The sequence below is a fragment of the Lagenorhynchus albirostris genome, chromosome 14, assembly GCF_949774975.1.
Source record: "Lagenorhynchus albirostris chromosome 14, mLagAlb1.1, whole genome shotgun sequence".
NCBI lineage: Eukaryota > Metazoa > Chordata > Mammalia > Artiodactyla > Delphinidae > Lagenorhynchus > Lagenorhynchus albirostris.
Window position 1 is genome coordinate 5506729 of NC_083108.1, and position 16193 is coordinate 5522921.

General features: G+C 37.5%; 1 protein-coding gene across 1 annotated transcript in view; it reads left to right on the forward strand.

Annotated features, from left to right (window-relative positions):
* The window catches only part of NETO1 (neuropilin and tolloid like 1), an 89209-nt gene extending 75218 nt beyond the window's left edge, over nt 1-13991 (forward strand). Inside the window, exons 8-10 of the mRNA XM_060120935.1 lie at nt 10224-10337; nt 12405-12963; nt 13931-13991. Coding sequence (XP_059976918.1) covers nt 10224-10337; nt 12405-12963; nt 13931-13991 — 734 coding nt within the window. The remainder of the gene's footprint in view (nt 1-10223; nt 10338-12404; nt 12964-13930) is intronic.
* Nucleotides 13992-16193: the final 2202 nt, after the last annotated feature.

A 16193-nucleotide genomic window follows, 5' to 3' on the forward strand; every position in this document is an offset into this window, starting at 1 on the left:
TTGACGTCTTAGAAAGCTGACGCAGACACTCACTCATAATTGGGATCTCTGATGGTTTAGATATTTTCTTCCATCAAGTTCATGAAGAAAAGTTTAGCTATTCCTTAGAAATTAGAAGCATTGTTAGAATTTAATGAGAATATGGCATATCCATTTTACTGCTTAAAGAAGTTTTGTTCCAGTGTCTCGTGGACAAGTATTTATTAAGGACCTACGATACGGCACCTGATGTTCTGAGCGCAGTGATAAATTAGTGAACAGAACAATGCCTTTGCCTCTCATTCTTATTAAAGGAAGCTAATGATGTACAAGAGAGTAACTTTAAAAAGATGAACTCAAATCCTAATAAGTGTTGTGGAAAAACACAACACGGGGTAATGTGCTGGAGAAGGACGTGGGCATGAGTGCCCTGGGTTGTGTTGGGCGATCCTTGTGCTCAGGAGTAAGTTGGGCAAAGATTTGGGGTAAGCAAAGGGGTACCAAGGAGTTTGAGATTTGATTTCACTTTATTGGGAAGCGTTTGGAGTGTTTTAAAAGGGGATGAAACTCCATCGGATTTACACTTAAATATCCAAGGCTTCTCTGGCCACTGTGTCTGTGGATCCGTGTAAGAGACCATTTGGTGAAAGACCACTCAGAAGTACCAGTGGAGACGTTACCAAGAGCCTGGAGTTGAGAGAGAGCTGACAGACCTACAGGACAGTTTGATGTGGGTGCCAGGGCAGAGAGGACTCAATTATGACCCTGAGCCTTTAGCCTGGAGCGAGGCGATGCCCCTTAATAATGTCGGGAGGGTGTGTGAGGGGGGAATGGAGGCAGGGAAGAGGACTATAGGATGATCACCGTTATCTGAACCCATCCAGCCATATTCCATTTGAGATGGTAATTAGAATGCCAAGTGGGGATGTTACTTAGGGATTCGGATGGACCGAACGAATCTGGGTCTCAGATAGGAGTCAGAGCCGGAAGTGTGAGCCCATGAGAATGAAGCCAAATGCAGCCTCTGTACTCTGACACCAAATTAAATCTCAGAGACAGAGTCTTGGGTGAAGTAGAAAAGAATCACTTTATTGCTTTCCCAGGCAGAGGACCACAGTGGGCTAATGCCCTCAAAATGTGTGTGGACCTGGAGGGGGTAGTGAGAAGTTTCATAGTCATGGTTCAAAGAGGGCGTGATCGGCTCGTGGACTTGCTTCCGATTGGTTGGTGGTGAGGCAATGGGGAGTCAGCATCATCAACCTTCTGGTTCCATCCAGTCGGGGGGGCTACATGCTCGTGGGCAGCATACCTTTAATTTCTCCCACCTGCTGGCGGTTTCAGTATATGTAAAACAGCTCAGAAATATTAAGTATATCCCTTGAGGGGGGACCCAGACCCTGCCTCTAGGCTGCTCTATTGTTTCTTTTGACTGGTCCTAGCTTCCCTAATTAACATCTATTTAAACCTGCTCCTTGGAACTCAGGGAAGGTCAGGGAGGCTGAATGAAGCCTATTTCCTGTAATCCAGAAATGGGGGACACAGAAAGGCTTTTGTGCCCAGGAGCCCCAGAGGGTCCTGCTCGGTATCACCAGGAGCCTGACTGCAGGGGTCAGCCGAAAGGCCTCAGAGGGCAGGGAAAATCACCTTTGCACCTGAAAGATCAAAATGATTGTTGAATAAAAGTAACTGAGTTTTTCAGTGTGTCAGACTTTGCTATTTAGTGCAAATTAATTAATTACCTGAATATATAATGCAGGTGCCTATCACATTTACATAATTATAGTAATTCTAAGCTTTGTTCCCATCTCTCAGGCCAAGAAAGTGATAGACTGTAGAGCCTCTAGACTGTCAGAAAATTTTAATAAATCAATATCTTCAAGGGTGATACAAGCTGAATTCAGGAAATGAAGCAAGGACATGTAAACGTACTCCCAGCTCTTTCCTCGTTCTGATGCTTCTCCATGCATTTTTGTGACCATTTCCACTCCAAGTTATGATTGGGAAAATAAGAATAAAAAAGAGCAGAAGTAGAAAGCTCAGACATGGGTGTGTGTGTGTGTGTGTGTGTGTGTGTGTGTGTGTGTGATCTATTCTCACACAGGCCAGCACATAGAGGCGTGAGCTTTTGACAAACCTCAAATTAAAGCGGTTAAAAGATAAGAATTTGAGAGAAGCAAGAAGCAAGGAGAATACCTGTGGAATGAAACAAGATATGGGTTGGGGGCTGGGAGACGGGGTGGGGGGGGCGGCAGGAGCGTCTGATCTGAAGCCCCAAGCAATTTTTAAATGATATAATGATTTTTAAAGAAAAATAGGATCGAGCATCTCTTCTATTTCCAAATTTTCTTGGTGAAATATGATGTAACTTGACTTTGAACAGATCTACCAAATGATAGTTTCATTAACAAGAAAGCAGAGGTATTTGAAATATCAAGGTTTCAGAGAGAAATCTGACAGTTTTCATTTTCATTTTGTTTTAATTTTCCCCGTGTGGCATTTCTGGACTTGAAAAGCAAGGTAGTGGGTGAGGAAAGAAATGACTCTAATAGAATGAGCATTAGTGCTGGTAGCATTAAATAGCAATTATGAATTACGTGGCTTTTAATTACAGAATTGGAACAGTATTTATAAGCATGTGACATGATCCTGAAAAATGATGATATATCCATGATTAGACCTTTAACATTATAAAATATATGTTTGGTGATTCTTTATTATATTTTAAAATAAAATTTCCTTTATTTTGAGTGTGTGGCTGCCCTTCTTCCTCTTGTCCTCCTTAACCTAATTAAAATATGCCCAAAATTCGTTTGTTTGTCTCCTGATAACGTTTTTACTCCTTAAGAATCAGCAATATGTAGGTATAAAGGTTGTTTGTCTCAGATGCCGTCATGATTTAAGCATCTTGAAGGACTGAAATGCTATTTCACTGAAGAATGGTAAATGCTCCCCACCTAGTGGGACGAATGGGAACATATGAGGATTTAAAACTAGAAAAAACGTCCAAAAGAAAACAATGAATTCAGTGAAATATTGAGTTCATTAAGTATCTTTAAAAATAATAAAGTATAAATATTATGTGAAATCTATTCTCTTACTGGTTAACATTTGAAAGATAAAAGAATAGACTTGTTTGGATTAATATTTGGCTTTTTTTTTCATGAAAAGTTATCAGATTTTTCCCAATCATAAGAAGTAACTATATGTGTATATGTTTGTGTATATACACACATATGTATATGCATATATGAAAATATTTCCCAACGAAAATTAAATATAACTTGTAAATATCCTAGAAATAGTCATTGCTAACATTTCAGCTTAGTATTTCCAGTAAAATTTTTCGTATGTTTGTTTTCACGTGAGGTTTTATAATTTGAAACAACTTGTATCCTTATTTTTCACCCAACTTTATACCTCAGTAATTTCCATACTATTCTATGACCCCTTAAGAATTAAGAATCCTACCACTATAATGATTTTTGAACACTGGGGCAACACTTGCCAAGCTTCTGTTTCTGATTTTGTTTTTGTGTTGTCTGTTAAGTGGTATACACATAAAATAGAGATATTTGGATTAAACATATGCTTTTGGGCGTATGACTTCTCTAAACAAGGTGCTGAGAATTACCAGAAGGGTGACACACAGGAACACACTGTATTTCTCAGTCTTCCTACTCTGCAGTACACATCTTCCTTGCCAGAGCAAACTGTTGAGTTACATTTCATGTTTCCAAAGAATTTGTTTTGAAATATTTACATAACTGCTCACTTAAGGTATTTTAAATTGGAATTTTAAAATTGGGCTTAAAGGACCTTTAGATAATTTCAAAACCTGCATCTGTGTATTGTGTTTCTCTGTACTGAAAATTCTGTTAATACAATTGTAGGACAAATGTCACTTTTATCCAAGCCTCCGTTTCATAGGATCACTAAAAACTTCAGAACACTCCTGGATTTATATTGGAACCAAAAGACCAAGATCTAGTCTCTTTTACACACTGCTTGCCTTGGTTTCCCAGGATGGGACCTGAATATCTCTCTTGACAATTTGGTGTTAGAAAATGCATGTTATCTTGATGGTCTTGTTATTCTGGGAATGATGGAATATCACAAATACCTTATGTAGCGAAACCTTCCTCCTATAAAGTAGTACAAACATTTAAAATCTCCATTTGCTATTGTATCAATATTTCACATGCGCAGATTCTGTTTTGCTTCTTTTTTAGAATTGAACTTTAATGATATTTTACACTGGGTATGAGTGTAGCAAAGAAATATACCCCCAAGATGTTAAAATATCTCTGTCAGGAAGTCATAGTTTTAGGAAAGTCCTGGGCATGTCTTAGAAAGGTGTGTTTATTGTGTACCTGGATATAAAAAATGGAGACTGGTTATAGACTATTTTTTTCTTTTTACATGTAACTAGTATAGTAACACAGAATCAAAGACCTTGAAGCTGAAGGGCTCTGCTGTATTGTTCACTTTGTTTTCACATTCAAGTATATTACTAAGCTTATATAATGACTTTTAGGAGAGCCAGAGGGTAAGAACCTTCTGCAAATTGTAAAGTTAATTGTTTGTATTACCTGTCATTGTGCTACTTCATGTACTATCAGAATTAATTTAAAACCACTTTTTGAATCATAGAAGGGAGTTGTCCACTTAGTCCTTGGGATTGAATTTTTGTGAAATACATAGTATGCTAGAATAAGGACTTGGAAGTAGATATAGTAGGAAACTTATTAAAATAAGCATTCCCCTGTCGTTTTTGAGAAAAAGATGCTTCATTATGCATTAGTTTATTTTTCAGTTTCTTACAAGTGACTGTAAACTGGGGTGTTGTAGAACTGGTACACACAGGTAGGGTGGAAGGCACTGGTGTGGTATGTCCAGCAGCATCCCTTTAACTCTGATTGGTCAGTTCCCATGAAGTAATGATTGTTAAATATTGTAAATATTACTCCCAATATAACATCTTATTGATCTAGCATAATCCATTTAATTATATTAATTTTATTACAATATTTTACTACCTAAAGAATAACTATCTGCTGTTTTGTCACATGAGAAAACCAACAGTTCTATGTATAACTCATCTTTTTAAACAGCGTTTATTGCGTGCTCTTCTGCATAAAGGGCTGTGCTCTGTTCTTTCAAATTTGCATATTCTCATTTACTCTTAACAAGAGGTCTGTGAACAACTATCGTCACTTTACAAATTAGGAAATTGAATATAGATCATTTAACTTTTATATCCTGTATCTCCTTAAACTTATCCCATTATATAGATGTAAACTGAAAAGTGAAAAAATTTAAGGAATATTTGCTCAAGATCACACAACTTAGAAGTGGTGAACCCAGGATTCAATCTCAGACATTTTGAATTCACAGCCTCTGTACAATACTTGCCTTTTAGAACAGCTTACTATGACAACTACAGTGCTTGCGTCCATATGGCCGGCACTGTCCTACATTCTTTGCATAGTTGAATCACTTAGGGAAGCATTATCTGCCTCCCTATTTTATAGATGTGGTAACTGAGTAAGTGCTCATGGAAGACGAGATCTCTCCTTAGGAATTATCACTCCCTACAGCCTGAGACGCAGCCCTACCCGCTGTAGTGTCGTCAGGACTCTACCCCAGGATGAAGTGCCTGGAGAAGCATTCTCTAAGCTTCAAGTTCATGGACAGTTAACCTAGTCCAACAGGGACGCTTTGCACAATTGCGTATTGTGCAAAGTGTATGAGTGTATGAGAGGAGAGGGGAATTCTTCTTTAGAATTGAACTTTAATGATATTTTACACTGGGTATGAGTGTATGAGCAAAGAAATATACCCCCAAGATGTTAAAATATCTCCGTCAGGAAGTCATAGTTTTAGGAAAGTCCTGGTGTATGAGAGAAGAGGGGAAAGTTGGGAAAGACACACTTTGCAGTGTTAAAATATCCATTTTCTATGTTACCCGAATGATTTAAATCAATAACAATGCTGTGCTTACGCATATGACATTCTTTTGGCTGACTATCGTATTTCACCACATTCCATTTCTGGCTTTTCTCAAAAAGAAACACTTAGCATTAGATGCGGATGATAAAATGGTGATGTTCAATAAACCCTTCCAGAGAAGTGAGTTTGCAGTAGCTGCAGTCATTATGTCTAAATGTGCTTTTAAATAATTCAGAGTCAAAAAGCAATGCGAATACTTTCTTCTGTGTACTTAGTTTTTAACATCAATATGAGGCTGTGTTTGCTATTCTGAAAGCAACAGAAGACCTAGTCCCAGAAATAAGTAGATTCATCTGATCATGGAAACTGCCTGTGTGAGTTACTCTGAATTTTGAGGATTACGTTATTGGCTGCCCTTTATTATTGGTAAACCTTAATTTTGAGTTTCTTCCAGATAATTTTAGGGAATAAGGGGGCTAGTTTTTAAGAGCCAATAGCTTTTGACAATTATATGGAATTTCTAAGTAGACTAAGTTCTCTAAAAATTGGTAGAATGTGTGCTTTTCCAGCAATAGTAAGAGAGCCAAATAAATGAATGGGATTTAGTTTCTGAGAATATCACAATTTTTATTGTATTTGAGGGCTAATTCTCCACAGTAAACACACCTGTGAGAATCTTCTGTTCTCCGGGATACTCAGGTCAGCAGCCTGGCCAGAGCTAAACTTTTGCTCAGTGATATTAATCAATTAAAAATATCTGTTGACTATTTACTCTAAGCCTAGAGATATTAAGCCACATAAGAGATTACAAGTAATTTTTTTAAAAGCATGTCTCTAGCCTCAAAGAACTCATGGGGAAGGATGATAAGCATATACTAAGTGCTAAACTCTTTTAAAAATTGTAAGTAGAATAGGATTTAAGGAAAAGATAATTTTCTGATAGATTGGAATGGTATTTTCAAACTGTAAAGATCATACAGTTCTGATTTGATTTGCCTAGTAGAGTGGAGAATAGGTATTCCAGGACAGAGAGAGGGAGGGAACTATATGGCCAATGAACCAAAGATCTCAGGAACGTGTGGGGAGCAGTGGGAAATGCTTATGTGCAGAGTGTATGTACTCAGACACCCTTGAAGGAGCAGTGAGGACATGGCTTGATTTGGGAGGCAGGAAGCTGCCACTTTATGCTTTCAGCAGGAGCTAGAGCTAAGAATCTTTATTGAACTGTTGTGTGTCTGCCTTTATATGAGAGAGATATTCAGATATGCAATATAAAGAAAATTCAGAATCCAGTCGATTTTATTTTTGGTGCCTATGAGACAAAATTAATTTTTGTTCAAGGGGTATGTTGTGATACATTGTTTTCTTAGCCACTGCTAAGATTTCCTTGTTTGTTTTTGTTTATTGTTTGCATAGCAGTTCTATAAATGTAGCAAAAGTAAGGAAGCAAAGATGGAATAGTACTTGGAATAATAGTGATTTTTTTAAGGGAGGATGATTTCAGTTAACTGGTACATTGGTATAATTATTTGATGTAAAGCAGTGTGTCAGGAATGGGATTCATTGACAGGACTGGATGGTCTGTTCCATTCCCAGTCAAACCACCAATATTTAATGATAACTGATAATGGCACATTGATTGGTGTTTTGTAAGACTTTTGCAACAGCAGCAGAAACAGAAACAAAATTACATTGGAGAATTTGGAAGCCAAATCTCTAGTGTATTTACTAACATACTGTTAGTACTAACATACTTCACAGTTGCAGGATGCAATGCCATTTTTATCTATATATTTAAAAATTTAGGGCTTCCCTGGTGGCGCAGTGGTTGAGAGTCCGCCTGCCGATGCAGGGGACGCGGGTTCGTGCCCCGGTCCGGGAGGATCCCACATGCTGCAGAACGGCTGGGCCTGTGAGCCGTGGCCGCTGAGCCTGCGCGTCCGGAGCCTGTGCTCCGCAGCGGGAGAGGCCACAACAGTGAGAGGCCCGGGTACCACACATACACACAAAAAAATAAAAACAATCCCATCCTATTTAATAGTAATTGTAATAAATTTTCCAGCTCATTCTGGAAGGTCAATAAATATTTATGCTCTTTTCGAGGTATTCTTTAGTTGATGGATTAACTGTACTTTCAAAACCACTGCAATTTATCAGGTAGTAAGTGGATTTTTTTACATTTTCTACTAAAGCAATTTGCAGCTGCTCTAATCTATTTGCGGAAAACTACCTTTTTGTTCTGTGTACACGTTTTGACAACATTCATTACCTGCTAAACAGACCATATCAGTTCTGCAAAATGGTTGACTACAGAAATTCAAATTTAGTTCCTTACTGAAAATCAGATTTTTGCAGTAATAGATTGGATCATTACATCTTACACTATAAAAGCTTTATACCATGTTGAAAGCAGGAGCGCAATAAAACGTTCAGCATGATACTTTTCAAAATGACTACTGCATCTGCATCTTTTCTACTCTTTAATACTTTGTTTTTCAAAACGACTATTACATCTTTTTTATTCTTTAACCAGGGACTTGAAGGCAAACAAGGCAGAAGGAAGAAGAAGCTCTCCTGGGAATTGGAACTGGGGGGTGGGGGGGGTAGGGGTAAGGGCTTGGAGAGTCGGGGGAATGCTTGGCTCAAGTTACCTTTGTCTTTGCCACACTTTTGATTTTCAAAACTTGATCATTTTTTTATTTGAATAAATGTATTTATTTTTGGCTGTGTTGGGTCTTCGGTTCTGTGCGCAGGCTTTCTCTAGTTGCGGCGAGTGGGGGCTACTCTTCATCGCGGTGCTCGGGCTTATTGTTGTGGCTTCTCTTGTTGTGGAGCACCAGGCTCTAGACGCGCAGGCTCAGTAGTTGTGGCTCACGGGCTTAGTTGCTCCGCGGCATGTGGGATCTTCCCAGACCAGGGCTCGAACCCATGTCCCCTGCATTGGCAGGCAGATTCTTAACCACTGCGCCACCAGGGAAGCCCTTGATCATTTCTTTTTTAATGATTCCTCTAGGAATGTTAAAATATATTAAATTACCTTACGCAAAGCATTTTCTTAATAATTTTCATTAATATGGAAGATACATTTAAGGGAGACAACTTTCTTAAAAAAACAACAACCCTGCAATAAGCGGTTTTGAAGGTGAAAATTAATTATAACATGGCTGCACTGTTCAGATAATATTGATCATTGATAAAACTTTACTGACTGATGAACCTCTGAAAATTATGTGTTTTGTGTCTAATATATTTTTCTAGAATACCTATCCTTAAAAGGGCCACAAAACTATAACCGAAAAAAATCAGTGCTTAAATTACATTTTATGAGATATGTGGGATGATTACAAAGATAAAAACAAAAACTACTTTAAAGGACTGTCTACATCAAGCTATAATGGCATCTAAGCTATAATTCATAGTGTAGCATTACTCTAGAGATGCATTATTATAAATGACCAATTACTCTGACAATGAAAGAAGTGTATTATTTTGTAATATTGAAGTCATAGCTAACATTAGACTTTGCTATATTAGACTTGTCACTAATTCTCTTATTTCTATAGCCAAATTGTATACTTCTTGGAATTCTTATTTGACCTCCCAATGCCCTCAATGTGCATTGTAATCTGGAGAGCATGGACCATTGTACCTAAAGTTAGTAGAACGTGTGATCTATATGCAAAGTAGGCTAATTTCATCACCGTATATATTTTAAACGTTGATGAGAATAATGTACATTTTTCTTATGTTGTTCAGAATAAATTTTCCCTTGTTCTGAATCTCCATGATATTCTTTGCTTCTTTCATATGCTTAAATAATATTATACTTTCTTAATTAGTATTTGGTAAGCATATACTTTCCAAAATATTTCAATATTTCCATTAAACTAAATCTTTTTTGCACAGGACAACCAAATTTATACATACAGAATTTCAGTGTAAAGCATAATGTTATGCATGTGGTCGGCACTTAAGTTTTGCTAAAGGAATGCACCAAGTTAAATAAAAAAAAGAAGAACCCATATGGATAATGTACTTCATTTTTATGATGGAAAACTTCCCATGCCAGTTTTATAAGCTGAGCACTTCTAGAAGAACTCTAGCTCTGTTAGTAACACAAGGAATAATTACCGCTATGGCAACACTTCTGAGAATGGAATGTCAGTTCTACCATTTTTCTCAATTTGACGGCATATTATCACACGAATCTTTTTGTTTTTAGATTTGCAACGTGAGTGATTTACAACTGAGCATCAGTTAAAACCTTTTTCTTGCCTTTTTCTTCTCCTTTTTAGCTCCCTGCGAAGGCAATACATTCTTCTGCCACAGTAACATGTGTATTAACAATACGTTGGTTTGCAATGGACTCCAGAACTGTGTGTACCCTTGGGACGAAAATCATTGTAAAGGTAATCATTCGTCCCTGGAATCTGCAAAATCCCTCTACCTGTAGCGTGGGAAGCAGTTGATCCAATGTTTATATGTATCAGACAGCCTTAAAAATATATTGTACATTGGCTTTGTGAACTCCTGTAGGTTTTATAATTGATTTGTTAGCCTTTTCCTTTGCTTTTACTAGTGCTGTAACCAGAAGTTTTCACATTCCCTAATGCACAGTGGACTGTCCTTAGCACTTGATGTTCATTGGCAAATCTCCTTTTTGGAGCCTGCAGCAGGGCATTGGAGCTTTTCATGCAAAGCAGCGTTTCCTATCAGAAGCTCCTTCATCTGTGGCTGCACCTCTCACTTATCCAGTCCGTCTTTACCAGACATAGTGCACATACTCTAGAGATAAAAGTGTATCGAAGGAACATTAGGTCTTTCAGGTACCTAAAGCCACTTACCTCGACTTCAATTTTCCTACCAAAACGCTCTTCTTCCTCGCCAATGAGAATCGCTTCCAATGTTCCGGCTTCCTTCTCTAGCCTGTACGCAAAGGTTTGTTTACATAGAGAGCATCCCTCGGCTTGGTTATGAATGTTGCAAGTTTTGGTTAAGCTCAAAGTGCCACATATCCTCTTTTGTTCAGATCCAATATTAACCAGTTTGCAAAGGAAAAGAAACGGGCAAATAACGCTCCATGCTTGATGTCCAATATCTTCTATTAAAACGTCCTCTGTGGATAGAAGCAGAGAGACGTTGCCACAGTACCCATGGTGCGCAGAGTCAATAAGAGAAGCCGATCCAGTATCAACTATTTTGAGGAGATGGGCAATGATCCATGTTGTGTCCAAGGGACCACTTTGGAATGGATGGGAAATTAAGCATTTTGTGAAGAACCTTATACAGCACTGTTAGGGATTCGTTCTACCTGCCTAAAGTGGGTCTGTTCCCATGGTTCTTGGTGGCCCACCTTTCTCCATGGACAAAACCTCTGCGCCACTGCTCTGGATGGTAGGGTGGGGCAGGGACAGTGGCTCACTTCTTTGAGAGGAACATCCCTGCTTTATGAAGAAGGCACTCGGTGAGGATGGAGAAAGGGGCCATCTGGTCTTCTGCTTGTCTCTTCAGGGAGCTCGACGCTGTGAGTGAGCTGCAGCCAGTGTGACCGGGGCCCTGTATTCTCAACCTGCTGTGCCTGGTGTAGACCTTCTTTCCTACCAGTGGGGCCTGGGAGGAGGAGGGGAGACCCCACATTCCAGCCACTCCTGCCTGGAATCGAGCATCTGCAGTATGGAACTGGGGGTAGAAAGGGCATTGAGAACTGCAGGTGGCTCGCCCTTCCTGGGGAGGTACTGTAGCTCCAGACTGGGGGCCTGTAGGGAGAGGAGGCTTGTGTTGCCTGAAACCACCCTGAGTAGAGCTTCTACTGGGATAGAAGCTTCTATTGGGATAGCTTCTATTGGGTGGAGCTCAAAGGCCACAGACCATCCCTGTTCATAAAGAAATTCAGTAGAGTTTCTTGAATAAATGTACCTCCCTTAAGACAATTTCCAGAAACCTTAAATGTTATTTTTTTAACTTTTACGATGATGGGGAAAGACCCACAGAAGCCCTCATGCCAACATCCCGGAAGTGTCTGTCTTAAAGTGTAATCACCTTCTGGTATCAGAATACTGTTTCTTAGACTTCAGTTATCCACATCAGGAATAAGTTCAAAACAATTTAGGTATATTCATGTTCCCATTAGCAGAGTTTGTGGGGTTTCTTATACCAAGAGAAATGTTTTTACCATTACCAATTGATTTGCAAATGACATCCTAAAGGTTTTATAAGACCTTCTTCAAAACATATATTTACATTTAAAGTAGGGATGCTGTGCAACGGGAGAGCCGTTTCTAAGGCTGGAAGATAGGGTTCTTGTGAAAAGTGAAACATTTTGTTTCTTTTTAAAGACTTGTTTATGTTTAAGACAGTGAAAGTTTTATGCTCAGCCTGTTTCATTTAAAGTTCTCCACGTACGTCTGACTACCATATTAACGCGTGGTGGGTTGTTTCTTGTTTTGTTTGTTGTTTTCACTCTCCTCAACGTGTAGAAAAGAGGAAAGCCAGTCTGCTGGACCAGCTGACCAACACCAGTGGGACTGTCATTGGCGTGACTTCCTGCATTGTGATCATCCTTATTATCATTTCTGTCATTGTGCAGATCAAACAGCCTCGTAAAAAATATGTCCAAAGGAAATCGGACTTTGACCAGACAGTTTTCCAGGAGGTGTTGGAACCTCCTCATTACGAGGTATGCACCCTCAGAGGGACAGGAGCTACAGCTGACTTTGCAGATGTGGCCGATGACTTTGAAAACTACCATAAACTGAGGAGGTCCTCTTCCAAATGCATTCATGACCATCACTGTGGATCACAACTGTCCAGTACGAAAGGCAGCCGCAGCAACCTCAGCACAAGAGATGCTTCTGTCTTGACAGAGATGTCCCCACAGCCCGTCAAACCCCTCATCCCCCCTGTGAACAGAAGAAGTATCCTCGTCATGAAACACAACTACTCCCAAGATGCTGCAGATGCCTGTGACATCGACGAGATTGACGAGGTGCCGACCACGAGTCACAGGCTGTCCCGACACGATAAAGCCGTCCAGCGGTCAGTATCTCTAGATTTTTTGATGAAAACTATACCCTGAAGACTGAAATGCTTCCAGAATGTTGTGTTCTATTTTGTCTTCATTTTTCAGTTTCTCTTTTTATTAATGACTTAAAGCATAGTATTTCAACTTTTGCCTCTTCTTTTCCTTTTTCCATGCTCTGCGTACTTTTCCTAAATCCCGTCTGTGTACATACGTGTATGTGTGTGAGCACACACAGACCAAAGAGATTTCATTTATTTCTATACAGATATAATATTTATTTCTATAAAAATTATGGCTCTAATTTTTATGGCTAATTTGCTTCCATGTGGTCATAAATGTCGCTCCAATCAATATTTATAGATTTTAAGATACGAGATGATATTTGGAAATAATTGCCTTACCAAGATGGTTAACCCATCTTGTTGAATAATTTTAATGTAAAAATAACATATTTTGCAATATAATGTATTATATTTTTGGTATGAAAGTTAAAACACTTTTTTCCACGTATCACATAATACTTACATTACAAATTGCATATGATAGCATGGTATGCTAAAACAAGTAAACATTGATATTTAAATGTAGCTAGGATTAGTAGAAACAGTTTTCTTTTAATATGGAGACAATATTATCTATATTGTATTATTAGGCCTAAAATTAGTAAAAGTCTTGAGGAAAGAAGATTTAAATTGAGAAAAATATTATTTCCAATTCCCAAATCCAATCTTCCTATGTTTTGTTTTGCATGCTTACTAGCATTTAGTTTATTTTGTAAATGTACGTAATTCCTCAATTCAATATATAGTCTCAAAACCTAAACTACTTTTAGTTGATTTAATATTTTTGCATGCTGATGGAAAAAATTTTATTTCCACAGTTTTATGAATTTTTAGGAATGCTTTTAAGTAAATATTTGTGTGCTTATTTATTTTTTGTGAAAATATTACTTTGTTGAATGAAATAGCCATAACATTCCAGGTTCTGCCTCATTGGGTCTCTAAGCAAACATGAATCTGAATACAACACAACTAGGGTCTAAAAAGAAAATTCAAGGTAAGCAAATGCCCTTGGTTCCTTCTCCGACTTTGTCGTACTCTGTTTTGTTTTGTTCTGTTGAATTTGTCTTGTAGTTTTTTAGGGAATGTGCTATTTATTCATTCTTTCTTGAGATATGTGTTTCGTAGCATTTCACAATTAGAAATATACGGGATTCAATGCTGATGGAAGGATGATTCTTAGTATACGTATCTTTAAAATAAATGTGAATATTCTTACCATCAAGCATTGTACTACAATGCTATTGAAAAGGATGTTAAGTTAATAAGTTAAATTTTATCTATTTTAAGGTAAAGATACAAAAATTGGTGAAGTCTTAAAAGAAATACCAGAAGAAACCCAAGGTTTTCATAATTTAAAAAAATTGAATACTGTCTCAATATAACTGAAGTCAGTATATAAAACTGGTAATAATGGTATTGATTGAATTTGGCAACATTCTACTCAAAACTCACACACTAAGCATTCTGTGGTACTTGTACGGTTTGTGCCCTCTTATTTTTGCATGAACATGCAGCTTATTTCATCAAAATTAAATACAGCATGTTATGTCAAATTTTATAATATAAAATTTGAATGCTTGATAATGTAAAATGTTCCATAAATAGCAGTTGTCTATGTGTACATCTATTTTGTCATCGGGTACCATAATGGCTTTATTTTTAGCACTTAGAGTCTATATCTCTATTAGACTAATTTGTCTCCAATTAAATTTGCTTGACGGTTAATCTCTTCAAAACTCTTCAGACCTATCAATTATTCTTGAATTAGGTGAATGCATTTCCATGCTCTATACTACTTTGATAAGTTGGTGTAGTTGTGTGCATATTTCATCGGGAGAAAATGTTTTAACTGTGTTTTATTTTCAGACAAGAACTATTTATACAAACATGGGGACTGTGAAAAGAAAATTCTATAGTGAATTGTGAAAAGTGGACATATTTCTAAATTCATTCCACTGCCTTTATCCAAACTTAAGAATTACAGACATTTGTTATCCCTTCAGCAAGACATACCCGCTGCACAATGATATGTTCATTTCGTAATTTGGTTGCTGGCCACCAAGTGCTCCTTAGTTTTTAAATACATTTTGAGATTTACTGGAAACTTGAAGAAATTAGTTCCTGATTAAGACTATCCCAACTTTATTTTTACTGTCAGTTTTGCTTTGTTTCTATGTTGTTTTATGTCTTTGTTAGATAATTGTACTTTGTGTGATATGTGAAAAAACACGATTTTGGATGAACTTTGTGTTACATGTACATTGTTTTCATTATATAGACTGCTTGAGAATAGTGCGTTCCTGAGTGATTTTGAACATGCTACAGTGAAAAGTGAGAATGTGGACCATGGAAACACCAGCTAGAGGTTTTATGGACTATAAACGTCTGTTGTTGTGTTAAGATTAAATGCAGCCCAAAGTACCGAGTAAAATTACTGGATTGCAATAAGAAAAATCTCATTTTTCGTCTTTCCTATATACCCCCATGTCCTTTCTTTTTAAAAGAAAATCAAAGGAAGATACCGAGTTTCAGAGATAGTTTTGAAATCAGGTATTTTACCGTTCATACCCTTCAGTAGAAATGATTTTTGATTAAGCACTTAGCAATATGATTGATTGACAGTTTGAGAAAATACCCTGCATGTCAGCACTGGATATTTGAATTGGAAAAATATCATTTTTATTAGACACATTGTAAAAAGCATGCATTCTCCAATACTGCTGTTACTCTTCCATTTCCTTGTGTCATACGCTTGCTACTTGTAACTTTTTATATAAAGATATATAAAAATGTATAATAATTTCCTAACTTGAGTTAAGAGAAATGCTTTCGTCTATTAGAGTGATAAAAACTGACTTACGTAAGTACACACTTTATATCTACTCTTTCCACACTTTAGGCTACAGGATGTCCTTTAGTATTAAGACATACTTCTTCAAAATTTGATTTCTAAAACTTTATGGAGTACTCCGTCCACAAGGCTGTCAGAAAGAGTTAAATTACCTGGGGTAAATAGGATTTCTACATTACATCAAAAGCATATGATATACTGCAGCAACTGGGAGCATTTTCAGGATTGGCATACTGTCCTCTTTACAACCTATTTTATCAGAAGAGTTTAAGAAAGTGGACATTGTACCACTCTCAAGCGCATTTAAAAGTGCCACGTTTTTGTGCTAATC